The 26,471-nt window shown below is 46.3% G+C and overlaps 1 protein-coding gene across 1 annotated transcript; it reads left to right on the top strand.

Moving 5' to 3' along the window:
* The first annotated feature begins 937 nt into the window (after positions 1–937).
* LOC120034486 (collagen alpha-1(I) chain-like) lies at positions 938–22,508 on the top strand. Its single transcript, XM_038981068.1, has 47 exons — positions 938–1,141; positions 3,544–3,735; positions 4,257–4,279; positions 4,530–4,565; positions 5,714–5,806; positions 6,477–6,548; positions 7,098–7,142; positions 7,638–7,691; positions 8,228–8,281; positions 8,460–8,513; positions 8,702–8,755; positions 9,011–9,064; positions 9,168–9,212; positions 9,365–9,418; positions 10,007–10,051; positions 10,190–10,243; positions 10,799–10,897; positions 11,023–11,067; positions 11,243–11,341; positions 11,502–11,555; positions 11,752–11,859; positions 12,571–12,624; positions 12,863–12,961; positions 13,162–13,215; positions 13,358–13,456; positions 13,811–13,918; positions 14,202–14,255; positions 14,372–14,425; positions 14,627–14,671; positions 14,908–15,114; positions 15,346–15,507; positions 15,837–15,890; positions 16,112–16,219; positions 16,617–16,670; positions 16,803–16,856; positions 17,231–17,392; positions 17,579–17,686; positions 17,981–18,142; positions 18,339–18,446; positions 18,744–18,797; positions 18,917–19,024; positions 19,268–19,321; positions 19,460–19,567; positions 19,673–19,955; positions 20,204–20,394; positions 20,528–20,770; positions 21,179–22,508. The coding sequence occupies exons 1-47, from the start codon at positions 1,060–1,062 to the stop codon at positions 21,323–21,325; spliced, it is 4,350 nt and encodes a 1,449-aa protein (XP_038836996.1). The 5' UTR covers positions 938–1,059; the 3' UTR covers positions 21,326–22,508.
* The last annotated feature ends 3,963 nt before the right edge of the window (positions 22,509–26,471 follow it).

Below are 26,471 nucleotides of genomic sequence, written 5' to 3'. Positions count from 1 at the left end.
CCTAAACGGTGAGTTTCCAATGTGCCACATAGCGACAGTGCACACACTCTTCCCCTAAAATGTAGCTCAGTAAGGCCTAGCAGCCAACCTTTCATCAAATCAAGATCCGTATCGATACGATTGGCTACATGCAATAGGTTATCGAAAGCCTGCACACCTCTCCCAATATGATCGGTCATAGAACTTCAAACCACATTTACTTCAAAAACGAAAATAATCCTAGGAATTACATTCGATCGTGCCCCACATCTGGATTCAATCGATGAGCAATTTCACGTTAAACAAAAATGTAGGCAAACGTTTCCGATAGCTACATTTCGATCAGAAATATCCTAGGCCTAGACACAGATGTACAGGCCTGCTAAGCAACAGCCAGTCCATCCTCACAGAATAATAAAATTGCAACGAAACCACAGCTCCTGAGGGAACAGTGCATGCCCAATGTCGTGTCCACGTTGATGTGGCACCTTTAACTCGTGAAAGTAAGACTGTGCTACAACTGCAAAGCATTCAATATTGACAACAAAATAACATCTGCCTGGAAACACACAAGCGGGGTAAGGAACATCATTTAAGTCCCTTTCCTGTGCACAGCTCGTTTCTATTTAATTGCAACCCTGAAGAATCTACCGACAGTGAGCTAGCTATCCGGGCCCTCCTCGCCAATAGACTTTTGGAGATGCCATGGCCTGTCGTCTGTCTATGCCGGGATAGGGGATGTTTTTTTTTTTACAAAACCTCCACCTTTTCTACAAAGATCAAGTTTCCTGAGACTTTAAAGTGAAAAATGTGCCTACGACACCCCCTTTGCACTGATGGAAGGAGGGACTTTTGTTTTATGAACATGAGCATGCTGGAGATTTCTTGTGTGGCCAGCACCTCCCCAAAAGTTTGGAATATAAAAGGCAGGGCAAAAAGTTTCTTTAGGCAGTAGGGACTTTTCTGCGGGGTCTGGATTGGAAATACAGAGGACCGGACCCTACTTGTATGATTGGAGTCTAACGGAAAAAAATAACTTCCCCCCTCGCCTCAAAGAGTCTACATGTCTAATATTTAGACATGTTCAGCTTTGTGGATATTCGGTTAGCGCTGTTGCTCAGCGCAACAGTGCTTTTGGCAAGAGGACAAGGCGAGGACGATCGTAAGTGTCTCTTTTTAGTCTCTCCTTGCCTCTGGTGTCTATTGTCTTAACGAAGTTGATATGGAAAGACGGGGTTGAAGGAGAACGGTGGTTTTAATAGGAAAAAGGTTTGGTTATGACTGAGCCATGCAGATACATGTCCATATTAGGATACATTTCTGTTCTTTATCTGTGGTAAATGTTTATTGTCTGGTCAACCGTTTTTTGTGGGATTCATAAGGATAGCCTACCTCTTGCAGCTTGAGCAGAGTGTATGTGCATCATTGCTTGTGGGCCTTCTCACGCTTGATTGCGCGTGCCTTTGGAACGAGTTGGTACAGGTTCCAAGGCTTTCCCTTCCACTCGTTATTTGATGCCCTGGAGGTACATTTTAACAGCTGGAAATATTTGAACGCATGTAAGGGATAGAGGGGAAGGCTACAAGGCATGCCAACTCTCTGCCCATTGGGTTGGGTGGAACTGAATGGGCCTATATGGCTCAACAGTCTGGAAATAAAGGGTAAATAATTCGTCGCCTGAGGCTAAATGTCAGCCATGTCAGCCATGTAGAAAAGGAACAGGGTCATTCCTGAACGATGGTAATCTTGAACCTCGAGTTTTTCTAAATTGAATATATCCTAGTATACAGTCATTCATCACAGGTAGGCTATATTTTTTACTTTTGTGGAAAGAATACAGTGACCTACACGTTGAAGGAGAGGTCAAAGCATCATCATGCGCAACTTCCTTTGAATAGTTTCAAGCTCAGTTATTTGGCATAGGTAGCTGCTTACAAAAAGTGTATTCAAAATAGAGATAAAGTATAAGAACCTAAATGCATTACCTATAGACAAACTACATGATCCGTTTTAAGTTATTGGATGTATGGCGTCACCCTACACTTGAGTATAGCGTTTCTAGTTGCATCTGGGGCGTACAGATGTGCAAATTGGCTCTACGGCCCTGTACCGCCACCATGTGGTTCTGAAATGCAACTCCACCAACATTTAAATGTTTTCGATGCGCCCCCTACCATCCCCTTTTCATTTTTTAAATAATTGAAAACACATTCAGACTTCGGAAACTTTCCACTGAGGTATAAACTCTGGTGGTTGCCAAACCGATAGTTTTCCGTTATTTCAGCAGCGTTTGGAGGACAGCATTGACGACGTGGACCTTTTCCACTGACTGTTTCGCCCGCTACAGTCAAATTGTAGCAACTCCCGTGGACGAACATTGTTGGTTTGGACACAGGTAGTCGGGCCCACGGCTAAACGAAGACCACAAATTCGCCATCAATACAATACAATATAATATAATATTGGCTATTTAGGCCTAGTTCGAGCGCTAGCTGGGCTTACTTTGGGAATGCAATGTCTGGTTGGATATCCAACAATAAATAAACAAGCTCAAAACTAATTTTCTGAGGTAGTCAAGCCTGATGACTATACTACAAAGCCGGATCAATTACTTAGCCATCTAACTTTAATAAAATAAACAAATACTTATGATTTTCTTAATGATGCAGAAAATCAATAAGTTATTTCAGAATTTTTAGGCAAGTTGTCCGGGTAACTAATTGATCCGACTTTATAGTATACCCCCTCAGGGCTTACTATTTTGCGCGTGGGTATAATTTGTCGAACGTTATAACAGGAATCTGTTCCAAAAACGTCGTCATGTACAAGGATGCCAAAAGACAACGCATACAGTTGTAGCATGAAGTAGCATGATCAATTCACTTAGCTAACTAGCTGCCGAATAGGCATCAACTCACCATGTAGCTTATTCTTAATGTTCGTCCATAGGCTACCAGAGTGAGGACAAACATTTTTTGGAATAAACGTACTGAGTGAAAACGTTGTTTTTTGGCAACCTTGTTATTAACGAAGTTTTTGTAACATATTCCTGTTGGAACGTACCACAAATTATACCCACCCTTATTTTACATCTCAACAATATTTGTCAACATAAATGTAGGAAATAGACCTTACTTTAATCGTTTTCCAGGCCTTCTGTCCTGTTGTTCATTCTAATCAAGGCATTACAAATACATTTGTCATTTAGCACAGCGCTTCTTAACTCCAGTCCTTGAGTACTACCGACAGCACACATTTTTGTTGTTGCCGCTGACAAACTCACCTGAATGAATTTGATGAGGGCCTAATGATTAATGTTAGTTGACAAGTTGAATCAGATGAGCTTGTGTGGGGCTACAACAAAAAGGTGTACTGTGGGGGTAATCAAGGACTGGAGTTAGGAAACGCTGATTTAGCAGACACTCTTATCCAGAGCGACTTGGTGAGTACATACATTTTCGTATGCATCACCTGGTCAAAGCGTCATCACATGGGCATCCGTGCCTTCTAGGTCGACATTGGAGGCAAGCGTTCTAAACCATTTCATCTCTGCATCTTTCTCAGGCACCGCCGGCAGCTGTACGTTGGACGGTCAATTCTACAACGACAGAGATGTCTGGAAACCCGAGCCATGCCAGATCTGCGTGTGCGACAGCGGCACCGTCATGTGCGACGAAGTTATCTGCGAGGACACATCCGACTGCCCCAATCCAGTGATCCCCCACGACGAATGCTGCCCCATCTGCCCCGACGACGGTACGCCGATATGCCTTCCGACGCAACGAAGTTTACGTTACAGGCGCAGGCACTCTCAGAATCAGTTTTGACAAGTTTTTCGAGGCCTCAGAGGGACTGTTCGGCTTTTACTTTTAAGGGGTTGGACAGCATTTTATGGATGGCCAACGAGGAATTAACTTGGATTTACCTTTTATTCTAATCACACCAGTCATTTTTTTCCCTTTTCCTCCGAAATGGGATGGGATACTATTCAGTGCTTCAGGCACATATAATGCGCATGTCCAGTCTGGTGCCACTGCCACCTCCTAACTACCCTTGGCCTTCCTTTCAACTTTGACCAAGTCTCAAATTGGGCATTTGTGTACATTTTCATTAGGCCTAGTTCAGACATTGTAGGCCCCTATTAATTCTAAATCTAATAACATAGTCTTTATGTACAATTTAAATGCACCCTACAAATATTTCATTTGTTTACTGTTCAGACCATTTCAGATATTTCACATTTGAATCTAATTGTTGTTTTTCTGTTACTACCATAGGCTTCCAGGAGCCAAAGGTTGAGGTAAATATGATATTATGATCCTTGTTGTTATTAACTATTAGATAAGGCTATTATAATTAAATTTGCTATTATTGTTAACGTTTAAAGTGTACTTTACATGTATTTTATTGATTGTTGATTCATTATAAACACATCATTGCAACAAAACTATTTTTTATCTTGCACTGCAAAACTAGTAAGGCCATAGCACAATAAGAACCACGTGTTAAATTACAACCATAACCTAATGCTGCTATTTCCCCATCAATAGGGACCCCAGGGTGATCGTGGAGCCAAGGGAGAGCCAGTACGTTTCACTTCCTTATTCCTATCATGCTTTGTATTCACTTCCTGGGGGCCAAAACCTAACAAACAGGAGATTCATGCAAAACTTATATCCTCCATTGATGGAGGTGTGTGGACGTTAAAGGTTTGCACCTATATCCCAAGTTAGGATTTGGCCCTTATGTTCTGGTGTCTTTTTGTACTTGTGTGCCTCTTGTCTCAGTTTTAAAGGACAGGCCTAGCATCTTGCACATATCACTCATAATGACTGTTGTGCTAACTCGTAATACTCATAGCAGAGTTTTGGCCTATAAGATATTAGCTATTAGTAGATTCTGTTTGTATGTTGGTAATGTCTGACATGAGGTTCGATTATAATCGAAGGCAATGGATAAACATGTACATCCAGAGTCTTTTGGAGTTTACTAGTGGAGCTAATTGGCTAAATAGTCGACCACTATCTTCATTAATTAAATCTCAATTCATGTTTTTCAATGGGTATACATGTTTTACTTCATCCAAGCCCAACCTGTCTAGATACCCATTTGGTGACTAGTATTTTGAGATATGTGTGGATTTGCATATGCAGATATATTGTGCATTTATTGAACAAGAAATACAATTTCTTATCTTGAATAGTTCTACTCCATTTCAAATTCATTTGAAGAATAATGTGGTTCTCACAATATCGGGGACAGTGACTGGTTGGCCCTAACCAAATACTTGAAGTGGGTACAGTGTAGTGTTACCATCTTTATGACTTAAGGTACTTGGGATTGTCTTGTAAGTGAGACCATGCGTGTAATTTTATCTCTGATCAATTGGATGGATGGACAGACTGACTGACAGACAGACAGACTGGTAGATACTCATACAGTTGGATGAACAAATAGCTTGATGTATGAAAGGACAGGAAGATAGCTCGACTAATGTAAAAGTAATCTGAAGGTATTACAGATGTGACCCATCAATTTGCTTGTATTATACTAGGGGCCTATATGCCTTGAGTTCACCCCAAACCCTAGGCCTATGTTAGCCTTCCCCTTGTCACTCTTCACTGATGCCTTATCTCCCATAGATAATAACGAAGCCCTTTTCTATATTCAATGACTACTACGTCTCTGTGATAGTTCATCCCTAACCAGCTTCTCTCTCTCGTCTCTCCTGCAGGGACCTGCTGGTTTCCCCGGCAACAACGGTATTCCCGGCCAGCCCGGCCTTCCTGGACCCCCAGGCCCCCCTGGACCCCCTGGTCTTGGCGGAGTAAGTATCTCAGGCCAAGATGGACGCTTAGCCTACTTAGCACTGACTCAGAGTCAGCTTTGACCCAGGTTAAAAGGTTATGCGTTATACAGAGGAAACTGATCCTAGATCAGAGATTAGGGGCAGCTTCTGTTGGGGGTTAGTAACTTAGATTTAAAGAAATGGGAGAAAGTGGCTAAATCTGATAGCTGGGTGGAGAACATACCAACACCCTCTTATGATGGCACATATCTTAACCTCACTGATCTCCTTATAGTCTGGACAGGCTCCAAATACAGTGTTTGCACAGTGAATACAACAGGAACTATTGTGCTAGTCTATTCAAAATGGAAATCTCCAAATCACAATGATAAACCTCCCAAAAGAGTAGAGGCAAGAGCACGGGAGGTGTGCCGCTAAGTCATTCTGGTTAGAGTGCAGTGCAGTCTGTATTTCAGCACCAGGGCAGGTGGACAGCGCCCAGCCAGGAGTGGGCAGCTAGGAAACGCCAGAGAGGTAGTCACCCTGTGGATATGAACAGATCTGTCATTGATATGGACAGGCCTAGTGCCTTGCATTCTCTAGCCGTGCTAGGCCCATCCATATACTGTATGTCGAGATCACTGTACTGTTCTCATGTTTCCCAATACTGACTGACTGTAACACATCTCTACCTTGTGTCTCCCTATAGAACTTCTCCCCTCAGATGTCTGGCGGTTTTGATGAGAAGAGCGGCGGTGGCATGTCCATGCCCGGCCCCATGGTACGGGCATACAACTACACAGAGCCTGTTGGCCTAGTAGCATCACTCACTCGTGGTATCTGTTTTGTGTATAGACACTACCAAAAAACTATGGCACATGAGAGACTTTTTCTCAGCAGAAGTCCTGCAAATTGGCCTCTGCGGTACTCCATATGTCACGACAAATACTATCCCATAAAAAAAAATATATATTTTTATGTCTTACGGTACTTCCATATTCCATAAACGACTAGCACCACGCAGTACATGTTTGAGATATCTGCATAACCTTTGACTCTTCCTACTTTGTCACTTCAATAATAACATCACTTCCCCTGTTACCCCTGTGTAGATGCCTTGAAAGGTTACTGATACCATGGCTCTAATATCTCTCATCATGGTGCGACTGTTGGGCATTAGAATGTATACTTTGGGAGGACTTTAACCCTCGCCCACCCAACCTTTGGTTGATCCTTTGGTCAGTTGGATCCTTCTCAAAGATATATTCTAATGGGAAGACTGTGACTGGTCAATCATTTACTGATCGTTTCTTTTCCTTTTGATTGACAGGGCCCCATGGGTCCCCGTGGTCCCCCTGGACCTCCTGGCTCAAGTGTAAGTATCCCTTCCCTTTGTGTTCTAGTTGTTTAAGTGACATATGTCATGTAGGGGAAGAGACCTTGGGTCAAAGGTCCAAAAAGAGGTCAGTTTATGACTAGGTGAATTGCATGATGGGAGTTGAAGTCGCTCTCGAAGTTGTTCAATTGTAGGTGTGGTTTTTTTTAAGCATATATGGCTGTATGTTAACTTAGTTTAATTTGATAGGTTCCTGACCATTTCTATTTAGTATCTGTTAAGTTCTTGTCATTTTATTTGCATTTTAGTAAGCTGCTAGTCTGTCATTGGCTTTACTTAGTTGACTATTTGTCCTGCTTTTTGTCCTCCTTTCTTTTTTTTTTTAACATTCAGTTTCAGTCTTCGATAACTATAATGACCGTGGGAATGTTTTACCCACAGGACTTATTGCCCATTGTCAATAAAACAACGTTGTTCTTTTGTTGGATGAATGAACATCAAAGTCTGACATGATCTCTTTGTCTCCCCCTACAGGGACCTCAGGGTTTCACTGGCCCCCCTGGTGAGCCTGGTGAGGCTGGTTCTTCTGTGAGTATCTCGTTCCGGAATAGTCCAGAAAATGACACGCCACCATCTCAACATCACCTCAGTATCTGAATCCCTCGTAAACACACACTTTGAGCTAAATTCTACGCCATATTCTGCAGGGCAATACAATGCCAAAAAGCTGAAAAATAGCTCAACATACAATAACTACGCTTAAAAAACGACTTCCAAACAACCTCCAGACTACTAAACCACCCATTACCTGCTGCATAGTTCTTGCTCTGTCCTGATGCTTGGAATGGAGTCAACTAAGGTCACAGGGTCACCAATGTATGTTAATGTATCCCCCCCCCCCCCCCCCCCACACACACACACAACACAGACCCCCATCACCACCTTCCAATAGTATTTTGATTTAACTACCTATTAGGTAATCAAGTTTCTAGATGAATGACAAATGATCCTAGATTATTTCCATCACTGACAAATTGTAATGATATTTCTCATATCAAGATAACTCTCTCTCACACACACACACACATACACAGCCTTCTCACCCAGTGGTTTATCTCTTACAGGGTCCCATGGGCCCCCGTGGTCCTGCTGGTCCCCCTGGCAAGAACGGAGATGATGTAAGTCACCAAGATATCCATAATTAAAATCGACCATTTACCATCTATGTCCCAGGACAATTTCTGGGTAAGATATTCATAAAGGGGATGGATTTGGATCATCATTTATTCCTCACCTTGTCTCCTCCTCTCCATCCCACTCCTTCCTTCCTTCCTACCCTCCTCTACTCCCATCCAGGGTGAGTCTGGCAAGCCTGGTCGCCCCGGTGAGCGTGGAGCTTCCGGCCCACAGGTGAGTCGCAATGTCGTTCAAATGTCACTCCGTACTCCATCCATACACTCACTCTAGAACATTCTCAAGAGCAATAGCACCTAATAGTCAGACACCATGAGACATCTCATATACTTCAAGGAATATTAAGCCATCAACTGCACTGATAACATGTCCCGTTATCTTTTTTTCTTTCTCTCTCTCTCCAGGGAGCTCGTGGATTCCCCGGAACCCCCGGCCTTCCCGGCATCAAGGGACACAGAGTGAGTCACCGCACCCCCAAACTGTCTTGGTAGAAGTTACTCTCCAGAACAGATCCAGGATCAGCTAAACGTCCCTATGCCTAACCTTAATCATGAAGGGGATGCACGCTAAACTGATCTTGGACCAGTGTCTGGTGACAACATCAGCCTATACTTCCCAAATAGCAGCAATACAATCTGCCCTGTTTTCCTCTCGTCTAATATTGTCCTCCATCTCTCTCTCTCCTCTCTATCTCTCTCTACTTCCTTCTCTAGGGATTCAGCGGTCTTGATGGAGCTAAGGGAGAGTCTGGCCCTGCTGGACCCAAGGTGAGACCCCTTCTCCTCCATCTCTCCTACTAATGTTGAAATCACACACAATTCCCCTCTCTCATCCCCCCATTCACTGACCTGTCCGTTTGTCCTTCCTCAGGGAGAGGGTGGTGCATCCGGTGAGAACGGAGCCGCTGGAGTCATGGTGAGTCCCACCCTCCATTTTGTCAACAGTCCTACACGAGAAAATGAGTGCAGAGAGAAGATCACGCTGGTTTTTAGCATTCCGCAATACAGTAGCAATGTGAATGGCAGCCATGATTACTTACCGTGCCAATATCTGTCCCTCTCTTTTAGGGACCCCGTGGTCTGCCTGGTGAGAGAGGCCGTTCTGGTCCCAACGGAGCTGCTGTAAGTCAACCCCAAAACCACCCCCTGTAACCAGTGGTGGAACAAGTACCCAATTGTCAGACTTGAGTAAAAGTCAAGATACTTTAAAGTATTTTGACTTCAGTACTTTACACCACCCCCTGTAACCATAAACAAGGGGTGCACTATCACCATCACAACACAGTTGCAAGAGACACTATTCCTGTAGCTCAAGGGTCATCACGTCTCCCAAACGTTTTGCATATTTCAGATGTTTTACTGGTCAGTCCAGGGCTAATTTGTTGGAAACAACCATTCTTACTCTCAATCTACAAAAGACCTCACAACCTGATTTACTTGAATGTCCTATATTGTGGGACATAAGCTTTGTACTGCCTTGTATACTGGCCTCAGTAGGAAGCCATATTTCACATGTTCTTACAATTCAGTATATCAGTTATTTAGTTTTACAGTGTCATGTTGGATTCTGACATTGAAGGGTCAGCCATTTTGTTTGTTTACAATTTATGTTTATAGTTCAGCCACATTGGAATTGGACTCTGAAGGGTGATAGCTAGTTGCATCTGACCCTGTTGTGCCTCTCTCTCTTTGTATCTTTCTCTCCTGCAGGGTGCTCGTGGTAACGATGGTGCCGCTGGTGCTGCTGGTCCTCCTGTAAGTACTAACGGCAGCTATCTATTCACACATAAACAGTACACAACCATCAACAGAAACACAAGCACACTTATGCAGTATTCATCATTTAGACTAACTCATTCCTCTCTCTCTCCCTCTTGTTTTCTTGTGTTCTAGGGCCCCACTGGCCCTGCTGGTGCCTCTGGTTTCCCCGGTGGCCCTGGAGCCAAGGTAAGATGTCAACTTGCACCTATCCATGTTCACACACCTGTATACCATCTTCCTGTCTATCCTCCACCCTCGACCCTCACCTCTAACTCTTTCCCAGGGGGCAGTATTTGGAGAGGTAGATGAGATTAAAAAAAACATATGAACAGCTGTTGGGTTGGTGCTTATCTGAAGGATGACTATGAGAAGAAAGAACCCTCTGACTGCAGGACAGTCTTGCTGTTATGTCTTCAAGGATCACTGTAATGAGCTCGCGCTGCCAAGCTGTCCACTTTCAGATATTTAAACACATGACCCCCTACAGGGGTAATCTGGGGTCAGAGGTCACATTGATTAATATGGGGTCATGATGTGGACATCATTTAATTGAATGGCAGCATAGTACAGTACTACCATAAGGAAGTACTAGGGAGTAGGGTAGTACAGTACTAGTACAGTAGTACTTAACTTGGTAGCAGTAGTACTACTAGAGTAGTACTTATGTAGGGTAGTACTTAGGGTAGTACTAGTATAATATTAGTTCCAGGTTCTTGCCCTGATCTATCTTCACCCCAACAGGGAGAGGTTGGTGCCCAGGGAGCTCGTGGTGGCGAGGGACCCCAGGGATCCCGTGGAGAGGCTGGTAACCCCGGACCCGCTGGCGCTGCTGGCCTTGCTGTGAGTCTCAGCTTTAGAAACCTCTAGTGAAATGCACCTCTGGACTGTGTTGGAGGCTTTAAGTTAAATGTGCTATCCTTGTGAGAGACGTTCCCCTCTAACCCGTTGGTTTGTGTCTCTTGTAGGGAAACAACGGTGCTGATGGAAACCCCGGTACCAAGGGTGCCCCTGTAAGTATACACCTCACCCCACTCCTCAGTGAACTAGCCCTTTTAGTTGTCATTGGTTTGTCTTGGTATTTGTTAGTTCAACTTTGGAAATAACCAATATTGTTGTCACTGACTGGTCACTCAGTGATGATGAATCCAGGAAGTATAATGATTGTCTCTCTGCTGCCTCCTCCAGGGTTCTTCTGGTATTGCTGGCGCTCCTGGCTTCCCTGGACCCCGTGGACCCCCCGGACCCCAGGGTGCTGGTGGAGCTCCCGGATCCAAGGGTAACACTGTAAGTCCAGCTCTCACTGACTTCCATCACTAGATATTGTACAAAAAAATTAAAATAAATATATGTTATCTTAATTTATATTGATGTTGTAACTTGGTCAGAATGCACAGACCATTGAGTGTGGATTCTGATAATGATGTTTGTTATTTCTTCAACCTAGGGTGAGGTTGGTGCTAATGGAGCCAAGGGAGAGGCTGGCGCTAAGGGAGAGTCTGTAAGTACACCTTTTGACTTCCTCTTTGGTCAAATACAATCCACCAAGTCGCCCGTAGCACGTACTCTGTCCGCACATGCTCAGTCAGCAGTCCGTATGTGTCTGAACTCCACCACTGTGTACTGATCCACATCTCAGCACAATGCCTTGCCACCCTCCATTTCTCTGACCTTCATCTCGTTTCTCCATTACCCAGGGCCCCGCTGGAGTCCAGGGACCCGCCGGCCCTGCTGGTGAGGAAGGCAAGAGAGGAGGCCGTGGTGAGCCCGGTGCTGCTGGTGCCCGTGGAGCCCCCGGCGAGCGCGTAAGTACCCCAGATAGTCACAGTGTCCCCTCTTCATCATACTGTTCTCCTGTCCTTTACATGTAGGCGTCCCCCCCCTTCCCCTTCTCTTTAGGAGAGAGAGAGGAGGAAAATATGCTATAATAACGGAACTAGCCCGGCGTTAGAATCTGTTGACCAATATCTCCATTTCACTGTCCTCCTATCTCCTACTTTTAGAATAGCCCCCCCCCCCCCCCCCCCCTCCGCCTCACTAAACTGTGTTGCAGTCCTCCAAATCCACAATACTCTTGCTCCACTGTCTTCCTATTGCGTTACTGCCTCATACCCATCAAAATGATATAATTTGAACCATCCAATATAATGCTTTAAATCAACTATAGGAACTGGGTCAGTAGGAGAGTGCTATACAAGAACTTGGACATTTGTCTTTTTATACATTGCTTACTTCCTCACAGTACAGCTAGTATTGGCACACGCATACACAACGAGGACATCTATACCACTATTCCATCACATAAGCATTCATAAGTCAACGTGATTATTTACCTCTTTTTGGAACCAATAGCTAGCTCGTAACCTAATTTGGCCACCAGAGGGCTGTGATTGCTGAGCAGTAATGTTACTGAATGGTTGTGTTCTGGTACTGAGGTAGCAGGAATGTTGTGGTACTGACGGAGTGACAGACGGTGTTGTGGTATTGACCTGTGTTGTGTTTGTCGCCCCCTACAGGGTGGCCCTGGAAGCCGTGGTTTCCCTGGTTCTGATGGAGCTTCTGGACCCAAGGTGACTACACACACACACACATATACCTGGAACAGACACACACACACATACACATATACCTGGAACAGACACACATACACACATGTTCAAATGTATATACCACAGTGCACCTCCAAACGTTGCTACATGCTATGGCCACTAGCTAAGTACAGCAAACTCCTCTCTCCACCCTTCTCTTTCCATCTCTCTCTCTCTCTCTCTCTCTCTCTCTCTCTCTCTCTCTCTCCCTCCATAATAGGGTGGCCCTGGCGAGCGTGGTGGTGCCGGAGTTGCTGGAGCTAAGGGTAACACTGGTGAGCCTGGCCGCAACGGAGAGCCTGGTATGCCTGGATCCAAGGTGAGTTAGACAGGGGACCGGTCTCAGATCCCAGGACATTTGTTCAACTCTATCATTGTTGGATAATTATTCAACAACTAATAGATACTATCAAAATGAAACCCACATATTCATGTTAATATGGCATGTCAAGATGTGTATGCTGCCTATGTTATGTGCCTGACCTTTGCCCTCTCACCTCCCCCCCCCCCCATCTCTAGGGTATGACTGGTAGCCCTGGCAGCCCTGGTCCTGATGGCAAGACTGGCCCCTCTGTAAGTTCCTCAGCTACAGATTCACCTGACTCTCACGACACCAATTCAACGACACTGAAAGACACTGATGCAGATGAAGACCTATGGCTACTTCCACCGATTATCACTGTGGTCACTGACTCTCTGCCCTCTCCTGTGACAGGGTAACGGTGGTCAAGATGGTCGCCCCGGACCTCCCGGCCCCGTTGGAGCCAGAGGCCAGCCTGGAGTCATGGGATTCCCCGGACCTAAGGGAGCCGGAGTGAGTAACCCTTCTCTCTCGCGCTGCTCTTTTTCGGGCACAGTCATTATCGGGCTAATTCGAGAAATGTGATCTGAAATTGACAGGTAACCCAATGTATACAGTGGAGGCTGTTGAAGGGAGGAAGGCTTCTAATAATGGGGGTGGAATGGGAGTCAATGGAATGGTATCAAACATATGTGGTTGATACCCTTCCATTGACTCCATTCCAGCCATTCCTGTGAGCCGTTCTCACCTCAGCCGCCTTCACTACAATGTATGACATGGTTGTCCATATCCTAAAACCTAGGTTTCAGTATACAGAATTGCTCTCTGATGGGAAATGAGCTAATGGGTATTTGTCTTCCCCTGTAGGGTGAGGGTGGCAAGCCTGGTGAGAGAGGAGTCACGGGACCCGGTGGTGCTGTTGGCGCTCCCGGCAAAGATGGTGATGTTGGTGCTCCTGGTGCCCCCGGTGTTGCCGTAAGTGCACTTCCACCCTCCAGCATCCCACAATGCTTCACTCCCATTCTCCCCAAAGCTTTGAGGACAACGTTCTTCAGCATTACCCGCACTGCGTCACACTTGCACACAAACGAACACTATCACTAATACAAGCCAGCATGGAATCTCCTAGGAGACTGCAAAACCACTCTGTTTGTTTTTCCTTACATGATATGGGGGTAACCCCGTCCACTACAAAGGTGTAGCACCCACCATTATGCCGGTCACACTGATTTTCCTAACCGACTCTTCTCCTTCTCAGGGACCTTCTGGAGAACGAGGCGAGCAGGGAGCCGGTGGCCCCTCTGGATTCCAGGTACAGCACTGAACTATGGGAAATGATCAGCACCTGACCGATCGCAGACCCTCCTCCTACTTCAGGACCTCTGACCCTTGCCTCACCTGTCTCTCACTTGTCTCTTTGTATAACAGGGACTTCCAGGACCCCAAGGTGCTATTGGTGAGACTGGCAAGCCCGGAGAGCAGGTAAGAATACTACAGGACTACAGCACCTTTGGTGTTGTCACTCACTGCCCCATGCCTTGTCCTTGCTACTCATCACTACATGGCACTTGACTTCCTGTCAAGATTTGGGACTCGACGCAGCTGAACATTGAGCATCACAAATGCAGATCTCAACTCTCTAGTCGTAATCTCTAATATCTTCTCCTCTCTCTCTCTCTCTAGGGTCTTCCCGGTGAGGGTGGTGCCCCTGGCTCCGCTGGATCCAGAGTGAGTATCCCAGAATAATAATGACCACTTCCTGGGTGATGGACTGCCACAGCTACACTGTGGCCTAGCGACTTAGCCAAGCAAGACAACGGCTAACAGCTGAAGCAGCAACAGCCTAGCGCCCAGCCGACCGAGGCTAAAGACATTAGCATTGGCGTCGAATAGCATCCTTCACCTTATATACACGTGATGCTCCAGAACCAAAGCTGACGCCCTCTCTTCTCTCCGTACCCCAGGGTGACAGAGGTTTCCCCGGTGAGCGTGGTGGCCCCGGCCCATCTGGACCCGCTGGTGCCCGTGGCTCTCCAGGCTCTGCTGGTAACGATGGTGCTAAGGGAGAGGCTGGTGCTGCAGGTGCCCCCGGTGGCCAGGGACCCCCTGGCCTGCAGGGAATGCCCGGAGAGCGTGGTGCTGGTGGTCTGCCAGGTCTGAAGGGAGACAGAGTGAGTACCGGTGCCACCCTTCACTTATCATCCTCCATGCCTAAATGCATGTTCATCAAGTGGGCCTTGACTTCATACTTCTGTGGCACTCGGTGGCATACCCTCCATCCATCCAAACGTACACTTGCATTACAGTGGACTTGACTGAGTCCAAAAAAGCTCGCATCCGTCTCTGTAATCGGCATAACCCACAACTTACAGTACTAATTCAGCTACTCTTGTGTTTGACAGGGTGACCAAGGAGTCAAGGGTGTTGATGGCGCCGGTGGTAAGGATGGCGTCCGTGGTATGACTGGCCCCATCGGACCCAACGGCCCTGCTGGCTCTCCTGGTGACAAGGGAGAGACTGGCGCTCCTGGACCTGGTGGACCTTCTGGTGCCCGTGGTGCACCTGTGAGTACCTCAGTCCCACCCGGTTACCACCTCACCACAGACATGACACAAAGACCTAAAAACATAGCTCCCCATGCATCCACACCACAGGCATCTCTCTATGGGTGTTAGTCTTGAAGCTTCAAATGGAGACCACGTCGACACGAATGCACGAAGAAAAGCTCAAATGGTGCCTGAACGTACTGAGCACCAAAGCAAGCAGTAAAGAATGACACTTAAGTAGAAATGAAGGTGTATAGAAGAAAGAACTGACCCACACTCATATGATGCTAGTCCCCGACCTTTAACACACTCCTGACCTGACTAACCCTAACCTTCTCCTCTCCCAGGGTGAGCGTGGTGAGTCTGGTTCCCCTGGACCCGCTGGATTCGCTGGGCCTCCTGTAAGTACACACACACACACCTCTTTACCTGTCCTCAATTCACACAGAAATCAGTTGCCAGTTAAAACGGACATCAGTTGTCAATCAAGATGATGACTCGCAACATCTTGCACACTACGACGATTCTAAATGGATTTCATTGACATTAAATGAGACAGGCTTATCTTACCAAAGCATCCGGTCTAGATGAACCTCCACACTTCTTCTCTCTTCTCCTTCAGGGTGGAGATGGTCAGCCTGGTGCTAAGGGAGAGGCTGGAGATAACGGTGCCAAGGGTGACGGTGGTGCCCAGGGACCCGCTGGACCTACTGGAGCCCCTGGACCTCAGGTATAACACGTGGGACTGACCACTGGGTACGCACCCTGGACCATCTTAAATGGTCCTCTGTAGCTCAATTGGTAGAGCATGGCAGTTGCAACGCCAGGCTAGTGGGTTCGTTTCCCGGGACCACCCATATGTCAAATGTATGCACGCATGACTGTAAGTCGCTTTGGATAAAAGCATCTGCTAAATGGCATATACTGTCATATTATTATACAGTTCTTTATTGATATGCCGTAAAGTCATTACACAAATTAATGGCACTAGCATAGCCCTGCAATGGCAATATCAGCGACTTCAGCTGTAGTGTTGTTTATATTGGTCTACCCGGTAAGACCACCGTATCACAGAGATGTTTGTATTGCTCTTGCTTACTGACGGAAGCACTGCTGTATCCACACAGGGTCCCGCTGGAAACACCGGAGCTAAGGGCGCCCGTGGTTCTGCTGGTCCCCCTGTAAGTAGCTGTGTATCTCATCCTCCCAACATCTCCCATCTGTCTGACCGTAAAAGATGGCGTTTGTAAAGTAGTATCATGCTTCCCAATCTGATACACTAGGTTGACCAGTGCCTCTCTTTCTCTCCGTAGGGTGCCACTGGTTTCCCCGGTGCTGCTGGTAGAGTTGGACCTCCCGGCCCATCTGTAAGTTCTTCTATCTCTACCACCATTCCATTCACACTGCACCATCCTCCATCGGTATACCAGTCAATACCCTGGCTGTGGACATAGGTTCCAGATTTAACCATGGGCTAACACTAAGCAGGCAAACGGCTCGATAATAGCTTAAAACGGCAATCCCACAATGCAACAGCACAACTATCAGTACAGCATATTATTGTGCAACCAACCCGAGACATAACGGCATTGCCTGATGCCCAAACAAGCAATCGAGCTAGGCGTTAGCTTAGCATTTAGCTGATCACAATACTGTCATTGATAACAGCCATTGATACTGGTGTATTCGGGTCAACCTCAGCCTCATCTCATACTCAACCATCCTCTCCTCTTTCTTTCAGGGCAACAACGGACCCCCCGGACCCGCAGGCCCTGGTGGAAAGGAAGGACAGAAGGGTAACCGTGGTGAGACTGGCCCCGCCGGTCGTCCTGGTGAGCTCGGCGCTGCCGGACCCCCTGGTGCCCAGGGAGAGAAGGGACAGCCTGGTGGAGATGGTCCCAATGTAAGTACCCCTTTTTTGGGGGGGCCGTCACCCTAACAAAGTAACACTCTGACCCCTACACTGACAAGCCAGAACAATACGAATACTCCTTTTGGAGTGCACCTGTAACACACACCGCAGGAGTTTAGATCTGACGCTTTAGAAAAGGGACACCTCGATGACCTGTTCTCTCTTTCTCTCCTACAGGGACCCTCTGGAACTCCCGGACCTCAGGGTATTGGTGGACAGCGTGGTATTGTTGGTCTGCCCGGACAGAGAGGCGAGCGCGGTTTCCCCGGCCTCGCCGGACAACTGGTCAGTGCTGTAGACAGCTAGTTATAGAACTTAAATGCCGTTAGGCTTTTGCATAGAAGACACAGTTCATGGTGGATATCCCTAGTTTTTCAATGAGGCAGTGATTGGATAGTCTACAAGCCTGCCGCAATGATGCTAAAGGCCCTCTGCTATCTCTGCCAAGATGGCAGCCGACAAGTGCAGCGCTCTTGCAGTAGCTTATTCATACAGTTGATTCGTCATTGCTCTACTTCAGTAGTGGTTACTCTCGTGTTGTGGTTGAGGTCTAACCCGGTTCTCCGTTTCCTGCTTTAGGGAGAGCCTGGCAAGCAGGGACCTGGTGGCCCCTCTGGTGAGCGTGGACCCCCCGGACCCATGGGACCCCCTGGACTGGCTGGAGCACCTGGCGAGTCTGGTCGCGAGGGAACTCCTGGTAACGAGGGATCTTCTGGTCGCGATGGTGCTGCTGGACCCAAGGTGAGAGCTATGCTCATACACATGTCCTCAAGACAAATTCAACCCTTCACTTTGGGAACCCGCCTGTTTGGTATACTGTAGACAATCTACACCGGGCACCATTACACGACTACTTTCATGGCTGAAATAGGCATCACATACTGCAACGTATTGGGATCTCTTGACCCGTCTCTGTTCCTCTCTGTCCTGCCTATAGGGAGAGCGTGGTGAGTCTGGTGCTGCTGGTGCTTCCGGTGCCCCCGGACCCCCTGGCGCCCCTGGACCCGTCGGCCCTGCTGGAAAGTCTGGTGACCGTGGAGAGTCTGTAAGTGTCTAGATCCTCCACCATTACTCCCTTAGACTGACGAGGAATACATAACTGGGCGGCAATTCAGATTTGATCATGTTCAGAGACTGTGTGTTAAACGGTTGTAGCCTCAAAATGGCCGCCTATTGCGAACTAGTTAAGGCTGTAGAAGGGGTTAAGGGCTTTGTTTGCAGTACTGTTAGAATACAGCAGATACTGGAGCTCCTAGTAGTTGAGCTACATAGCCTTTATGACATGCCAGTTGGGATTATCAATTGAATTGATTGTCATAATCTCTTTCTCTCTCTTCTTCAGGGTCCTGCTGGCCCTGCTGGTATTGCTGGCCCTGCTGGTCCCCGTGGTTCATCTGTACGTGTATACTCCATCACAGATTCATAAAACCATCACGATGACTACAATATCTGCTCTTCCACTCTGAGTCTGAGGAGAAAGGGTATACTGAACACACCTGTTCTTTTCTCACCCAGGGACCCGCTGGAGCTCGTGGAGACAAGGGAGAGGCCGGCGAGGCTGGAGAGAGAGGCATGAAGGGACATAGAGGATTCACTGGCATGCAGGGCCCCTCTGGCCCCTCTGTGAGTACCCCTACTGATTACAAATCGACAATAATAACGACACACAAGTGACTCCAGCAGAAACAAGGGGAAATGGCTACCCTTTATCCACGATAAATGGCTAGATTCGGACCTGCCCGCAAAAGGCACAAGGAAGAGATATTTCTGCATGAAGCCGAGATATCACAAAACCTAGCAAGTGGGGGGGGTGTATCATTGTTGTTTGATATAACAGGCACCTAAATCGATTGTTTCTGCCCACAGGGACAATCTGGAGAGTCAGGACCTGCTGGAGCCTCTGGCCCCGCTGGACCTAGAGTGAGTATGACCCACATTATGACAACGGTCACACAACTATCAGCACAGCAACGTGCTGACTGTGGATCACTTCTCTGGTGACAACATGATGTGGATAGTCTCCACTGTCGTATTAAGCTATGGCTCTCCCTACACTAGGGACCTTCTGGATCTGCTGGTGCCGCCGGTAAAGATGGTATGAGCGGTCTGCCCGGCCCCATCGGACCTCCCGGACCCCGTGGTCGCTCTGGAGAGATGGGACCATCTGTAAGTCACATCAACCACTTCAAAATCAACATATTTTGCTCCTTGTACTCCTCTTATTCTTCTTTACATCCTATCTTGGTTGTCCTTTGTTTCCTCCACATATAGGGACCCCCTGGCCCTCCCGGTCCCCCTGGCCCCCCCGGACCTCCCGGCGGTGGATTCGACATGGGCTTCATTGCTCAGCCCGCTCAGGAGAAGGCCCCCGATCCCTTCCGTCACTTCCGCGCCGACGACGCCAACGTGATGCGCGACCGCGACCTGGAGGTAGACACCACCCTCAAGAGCCTGAGCCAGCAGATTGAGAACATCCGCTCTCCCGAGGGCACCAAGAAGAACCCCGCCCGCACCTGCAGAGACCTCAAGATGTGCCACCCCGACTGGAAGAGCGGTGAGTTGGAGAGTCATAGACCCATTCTTGACTACGGTTGCTCGCTCCTTGTTAGTCACGAAATTGCCTGGCTTTGAGGAAAGCATGGAGCTGCATTGGTTCTGTCAAGCTTGAGCATAGGGTGTAACGACGTCTTCAGTAGACACATGCTCTTTTAGTTTCTGGTGAGTCTTGCTGTCATTGTAGTCTCGTAACAACAACAATCACATCGGATGTTCTTGACGCGATCCACTCTCTTCTCCATGCAGGCGAGTACTGGATCGACCCCGACCAGGGCTGCACCCAGGATGCCATCAAGGTTTACTGCAACATGGAGACCGGCGAGACCTGCGTCTACCCCACCGAGGCCGAAATCCCCAAGAAGAGCTGGTACACCAGCAAGAACATCAAGGAGAAGAAGCACGTCTGGTTCGGCGAGGCAATGACCGATGGCTTCCAGGTGAGAACCTCGGAGCGACAAACTGGGCTGTTTGAGAAAAGAGGACCATAATCGCACCGTTCTCTTGGGTGATGAGTCCTTGATGCTAACTCCAAACCATGCTAACTCCATCTCTTTCTCCTCTCCCCTACAGTTCGAGTATGGCAGTGAGGGTTCCAGCGCTCAGGATGTAAACATCCAGCTGACCTTCCTGCGCCTTATGGCCACTGAGGCCAGCCAGAACATCACATACCACTGCAAGAACAGCATCGCCTACATGGACCAGCAGTCCGGCAACCTCAAGAAGTCCCTGCTGCTCCAGGGCTCCAACGAGATCGAGATCAGAGCCGAGGGCAACAGCCGCTTCACATACAGCGTCACCGAGGACGGCTGCACGGTGAGTCCTCCTTCCTCCTGTTACATACTCTCTGCCGTATCTTAGCCTGTGTCCGCTCAGGAACTGCTCTAGAAAGAATCCTCCCTCTCAGGAATGGTTCAAGAGAGAATTCTCTCCTCTTGAAGGGGTAGTTGATGCAAGACTGTGGGTATGAGCAGCAGTAATCTTGTTAAGGTGAAATTGTAAAGGGCTTTTGGGATTATGGTATTAGTATAGGACAAGGGTCACTAGTTGGAAGCAGATGAGGGGCTTTGTGATAGTATCTGAGATGTTATTCCTCATAACTCGGTATTTCCAGGAGGCATCTTTTGAAAGGGTAAAGGGGGAGGGCAGGGAATGATTTAAATTGATTAGGAAACGCAACTATGGATTCTGATTGTGCCGTTGTCCTCTTCTTTCTCATCACAGTCGCACACGGGTGCATGGGGCAAGACAGTCATCGACTACAAGACAACGAAAACATCCCGTCTGCCTATTATTGACATCGCTCCTATGGACGTTGGTGCACCCAATCAGGAATTTGGCATTGAAGTTGGCCCAGTCTGCTTCTTGTAAAAAAGAAATCTGGACTTGAAATTGTTTGTGTGTATGTTGTTTTTTTTTCTAGCAGTCATCCCTCTCAACCCTTTTTTCTATGCATTTAAAAAAAAAACTAGAGTTTCATTTGGCCGTTCGAATGGTCCACTTGCTTAAAACTGCACTTCTGAAGACAGTGGTTGTGTGTCATCAAGCTTTTTTGGGGACCACTATTACCACCACCATCAACACCGAGGATACTTTAGAAGACTCAATGGTTTTACTGGCAAAAAGAAAATAATATATACTTGTAAAGTGTAAAATCCCCCCTGGAGTTTGACAGAAAAAAACATCCCAGATACAGGTGACTTTTTTTTACCACTGCGGAAGGACAATGAAAAATAAAATGCTTTGTACCACTTTCAGGTGATGTCAAATAAATCTTAAAAATGACAGTGAAGTGTCTCGTTGTTGTACCCACCTGGAGAAGCAGTTGTTCCTTCTGAAGTCACACGAAAAGCAGCATTAAAGGCATGGGTTCAACTTATTTTTTAATCTTATGGCTACCTCAAAAAGGAAATCCACGTTACCCAGTGTTGGTGAACCCCCAGGTTAGATTTTACACGGCAGAAGTATGTTTGAAAGTAACAGCTGCAAAAGGTGCTATTCTTCATGAGGTCCTGACAATGGAGGGTGATCGAAATTGTGCTATTATGTTGTCGTTCTTGCTTGCAGGACCTTAGGTGCTAAATTAGCAGATTATCTTGATGTCAGTCATAAAAAGATGTGTTTCAAGTATTGGCTAAGATCTCTGCAACAGAGGCGTAGCAAGAGGTATACTGTAGTTACGATGCACACGGTCCTGTCTAGTGTAGAATGAGCAGGTGGATTTGTTGTCTGTTTTGTTTTTAACATCTTTTGACACTTTTTGGTTGTTGTTTGTTTCGTTTTTAAATCCCCCCTTTTGTTGTCCAATTGCTTCTAGCAGTACCCCTCTTTCACCCCCCATTTGTTTTAGTTTTTTTTTTTTTCTTATTTCATGGAAGGGTTTTGGAAAAATTTAACACAGAAAAAAATGAAATATCAAATGATGAGAGAAGCAGACACACCGTTGGGGGATTAAAACAAGAGGATCTGTACCTATTTTGTATATGTATAAAAATTTGAGATGTTTTTAATTATTTTGGATGCTGAAATAAAGCATGTTAAGTGGTCTACCTTATGTTTGTCAGACATGATCTTGACTATTCCCTTGACTGCCCAATGGACTTGAATGAGGCACAGCTTGCACCTGTTACAGTTGTTTTGACTGAAAGGAAGATTAAAGAAAATCTCAGAAATGTTTGCCTCTGAAAATTCTATGCTTCTCAGAATCAGGTCACATTTAAGGTGGAACCATGTCCAGGTCAACAATTAGTCTAAAGTAAAAACACATGGTGGCCATTGTTAGCATTAAAGACAGTTCAATAATACAAACACAGCACAGAAGCTGGATACTTCAATACTCTACCTTTACGACATATGCTAAATGGTTTAATCCTTTTTCTGACTTAAAACCGCTCAGTGCAAAATCCAGTTTGAAAATGCCCCACGCTGTTCATGTCCTTTCGACAGGGTTGATTTGAAATAGATATTCCATTCTGTCCTACCAGCGATGACCATAACCGTCCACATTGGCGCGCCCTTGGAGACAGCAGCGGTGCCCGAGACCTGTATGCAACAAAATCTATCGTGCCCACAGTTTGCGCATTGATGTTTACGCACGAACGGCAAAAGCAAAACCACAATTGAAATCCAATTTCTTTCAAGCATAGTTAATCCGAAATAGAAAAATAAATACAAAAGGATAATCATCCGTAAGACATTCTCTCTGATAGGCATTCAGTTGTGGAGACCCAGCACCGTAGTCTAACCGTCTCTGCCTTTCAGTGGCACACAATTCAGGTGGGCTCTACTCTACCAGTTAGCCCCGAGTTGGCTTTACAAAGGGCCCGTTTGTCCACCCTGTTGTGTCAGCAGGTAGCAGCATAGTAGGCGGCCACCCCCAAATTCCGGAGAGGGCTGGCTATAGGGGTTTGAATTCGTCTGTAAATTCCAACTTTTGGCCTCACATTTCTCGGATATGCAACATCAATATTAAGCAAAAATAACGTATTTTTGGCGAAATATTCTAGGCTACAAAATGCTTTTAGTACGGGTAGGCTAGTCTGTTGTTTTGGTTTTCCTGCTTGTGTGCAATTCTGGAGATGGGGTGGTGCCTTGGGTAGGGGTAAATGGAGATTTTGAAAGAGAGGGGGTGAAGAATCATGAAGGAATATTCTGAAATTTGATAATTCATTCCACAAATGAATGTACTTGTAATTTCCCTCTAAAATGATCTTTATAACAATGTTATAACCATTGTTCAATTAAAAATAAGTAGGTTATTTTCTAAATATTATTTTTCCTAACCCCTAACCGTAACCCCAAACCCCTGAACCTAACCCTGACTCTAACACCTAACCCGAAACCTAATTGTAACCCTAAACCTAAAAATAGCCTTTTCCATGGGGGGACTGGCGAAATGTCCCCAAATTATTGTGAGGATTTCTGGTCCCCACAAGGATAGTAAAACCACGCACGGACGCACGCGCGCACACAAACAGAGAGAGAGAGAGATAGTTAAAGCCACATTCTGTATGTGAAATTCCAGTCATTGGAATTGATGAGATTATTACTGTCTTGCTTTATCACAAAACGTGCTTGTTTTAGTAAATTGTGTTGTTCTCATTACATGTCATTCCCCAGGCTCAGATTTTAATTATTTTATTTAACCTTTATCTAACTAGGCAACTCAGTTAAGAACAAATTCTTATTTACAATGACGGCCTACTGTATATTGGCTATAGAAATTAAGTAGGCCAACTATTTACATTTCATGCATTTGCCTTTGCTCTGTTGTTTCCATTTTTTGTTAGTGACCCACTCTTTGATTCATGGTGAGCATGTTGTTTTTGTGCTGTTTGGAGAGTGCAACTATGTTTTATGTCACTAGAGGGAATACTGCCATCTTGTGGAACCAGGTGGTTCAGGTCATTTGAGCTCGGCCGAGTAGCACTCTAAAAACAGTAGATGTATCCCTGAAACAATAGAAAACAAAGATCATGGAATAGATAGAATGGAGACTTCTAGTCTTGCATCTGTATTTAGAGGTTATTGTTATCAGATATTAGAATATATTCGATTTTATTGCACCATCCTAGGTCCTTATAGCTCTTCTGACCCGAGCAAAGTATTGCCAGTCACTGTTTGGTCAGTTGCTTTTCAGAGGCCATTCATTTTCAATTGGAGTAAAGCGATGAGAAGCGATGTGAATGGGGGACCATTGGGCGATGCGATTAGGGCATGAACAGGGCGAGACTTGGGGATAGATAAACTTTATGTATAAGACTCTGCGATATCGCAGCGCAATTGACCAATCGAAGCTCACTATAACTTCCAGCCCCTACTGGATCGGCTGTTGATACCTAGGCTAGCACTATTGGGCATGCTGTCAGTTTGCTAGAAACGACATGACGAGCCAATCTGGACAAAGCTAGCGTGGCTAGGCAAAGCATCGCTGCTTGTGGATCACAGCCGTGAGAATAAACGTATTTTGGCTTGATGCCTGACAACATGTGCACCGCCACCCGCAGTAGCTATTGAGTCATTTTGGCTGTCACATGCATCACATGTTGCCTGCGGAGGCTCCAGTCGTTCACCACAGTGAGTCTCCAGACAGAGAGACAACAGGCAGCACACATCTGGGTCATTACTGCGCTGTGTGTGTGTGTGTGTGTGTGTGTGCAGCCACATTACCACAGGCAGGGGAGGCGTTGCCATGGAGACTCCTCCACAGCTGTGTGTGTGCGTGCGTGCGTGTGAAGGCCACACTTGAGTTGAGAGATTCAAGTCCTCAGCTGCAATGAATCTCCTTGAGAACGAGTGCCTGCTGTGAGCCAACCTGCTGCAGATACAGTGGTCTGGACCCTACAGAATATGGTTCTGGTGGCACTTGGCTGCAGCGTGCTGCTTGCAACACCACCAGAATTGTGGGTTTGAATCTTGAATAGGGCCACATACACAGAATATGTTTGATAGCACAAGTAGCTTTGCAGCTAATACTCATTTTATTATACAATGTGGAGGGTGGATATTCCAATGATGCTACATAGAAATCATTTAAGCCCATCCATATTAATGATACATCTGTGCATCTTCTCACTGTCTCACACTGTGTGATTTTAAGAACCCAGCTCTCTTTTGTTATCCAAGCTGGAGAAGAGAAGGGGTGGCTGGTTTGTTGCTCTGCCATCTGCTGGCTGCAAAAGGTCAGTAGCAATAAATCATTACATTTGAGCATGCTGAAGATATTCATATTACCACTACCATTATTACTGTTACCACTGGTCCTATTATCAATCGGTAGGAATGATGTTCATGGTATATAGTGAATGTGTTTATATATATGGATATATAGGGTTCAGTCAAGGCAACATCTCTTACCATCCTGCCTCTTCTGTCTGCAGTAAGTCTGCGGTGTTGAGTCATTGGTTTAGTGAGCTGGGACTGCATCCCAAATGGCACACTATTCCCTAAATAGTGCCCTTCTTTTTCCAGAGCCCTATGAGCCCTGTTCAAAAGTAGTGTGCTTGTAGGGAATAGGGTGTCATTTGAGACTTTACTCTGCTGTATTGACCCATGGTTAACCCCAAAGGATGATCATTCTGTCACTGGCGATGGAGTGAAATGATCTCTATGTGTATTGTTTTCCAATGGCAAGTCAGTTAAGAACCAATTCTTATTTACAATGATGGCCTACTGGGTTAACTGCCTTGTTCAGGGGCAGATTTTTACCTTGTCAGCTCGGGATTCGATCCAGCAACCTTTCGGTTACTGGCCCAACACTCTAACCACTATGCTACCTGCCACCCCAGTGTAGACTAGACAGATGGAATCCCATTATACACTGGAAGGTAAAACATGTACACAGGGTTATTTTAGAACATAGTTTTCTCACCATGTCTTCTTGAGGGCTCTGTGCCCATCAGGTCTGTTATTGGAGTGTTTTACATGCCCAAGGACCATTGTGGTGACACTGACAGGAAGAATCACCTAACCCTAACCAAACAGAAAGAAAGGCAAGGGCAACACGTATAAGAGGCTA

This window comes from Salvelinus namaycush, chromosome 41 (genome assembly GCF_016432855.1).
Source record: "Salvelinus namaycush isolate Seneca chromosome 41, SaNama_1.0, whole genome shotgun sequence".
NCBI lineage: Eukaryota > Metazoa > Chordata > Actinopteri > Salmoniformes > Salmonidae > Salvelinus > Salvelinus namaycush.
Note: the sequence above shows the minus strand (reverse complement) of the source record. Positions and strands in the feature narration are given on the sequence as shown.

What these genes read in the sequence shown, in the direction of transcription:
- LOC120034486 (XM_038981068.1), top strand. Translation starts at nt 1,060, where the DNA reads ATGTTCAGCTTTGTGGATATTCGGTTAGCGCTGTTGCTCAGCGCAACA. An exon ending in GTGGAGCCCCCGGCGAGCGC is followed by an intron (nt 11,860 to 12,570) that starts GTAAGTACCCCA and finishes CGCCCCCTACAG; the next exon opens with GGTGGCCCTGGAAGCCGTGG. An exon ending in CTGGCAAGCCCGGAGAGCAG is followed by an intron (nt 14,426 to 14,626) that starts GTAAGAATACTA and finishes CTCTCTCTCTAG; the next exon opens with GGTCTTCCCGGTGAGGGTGG.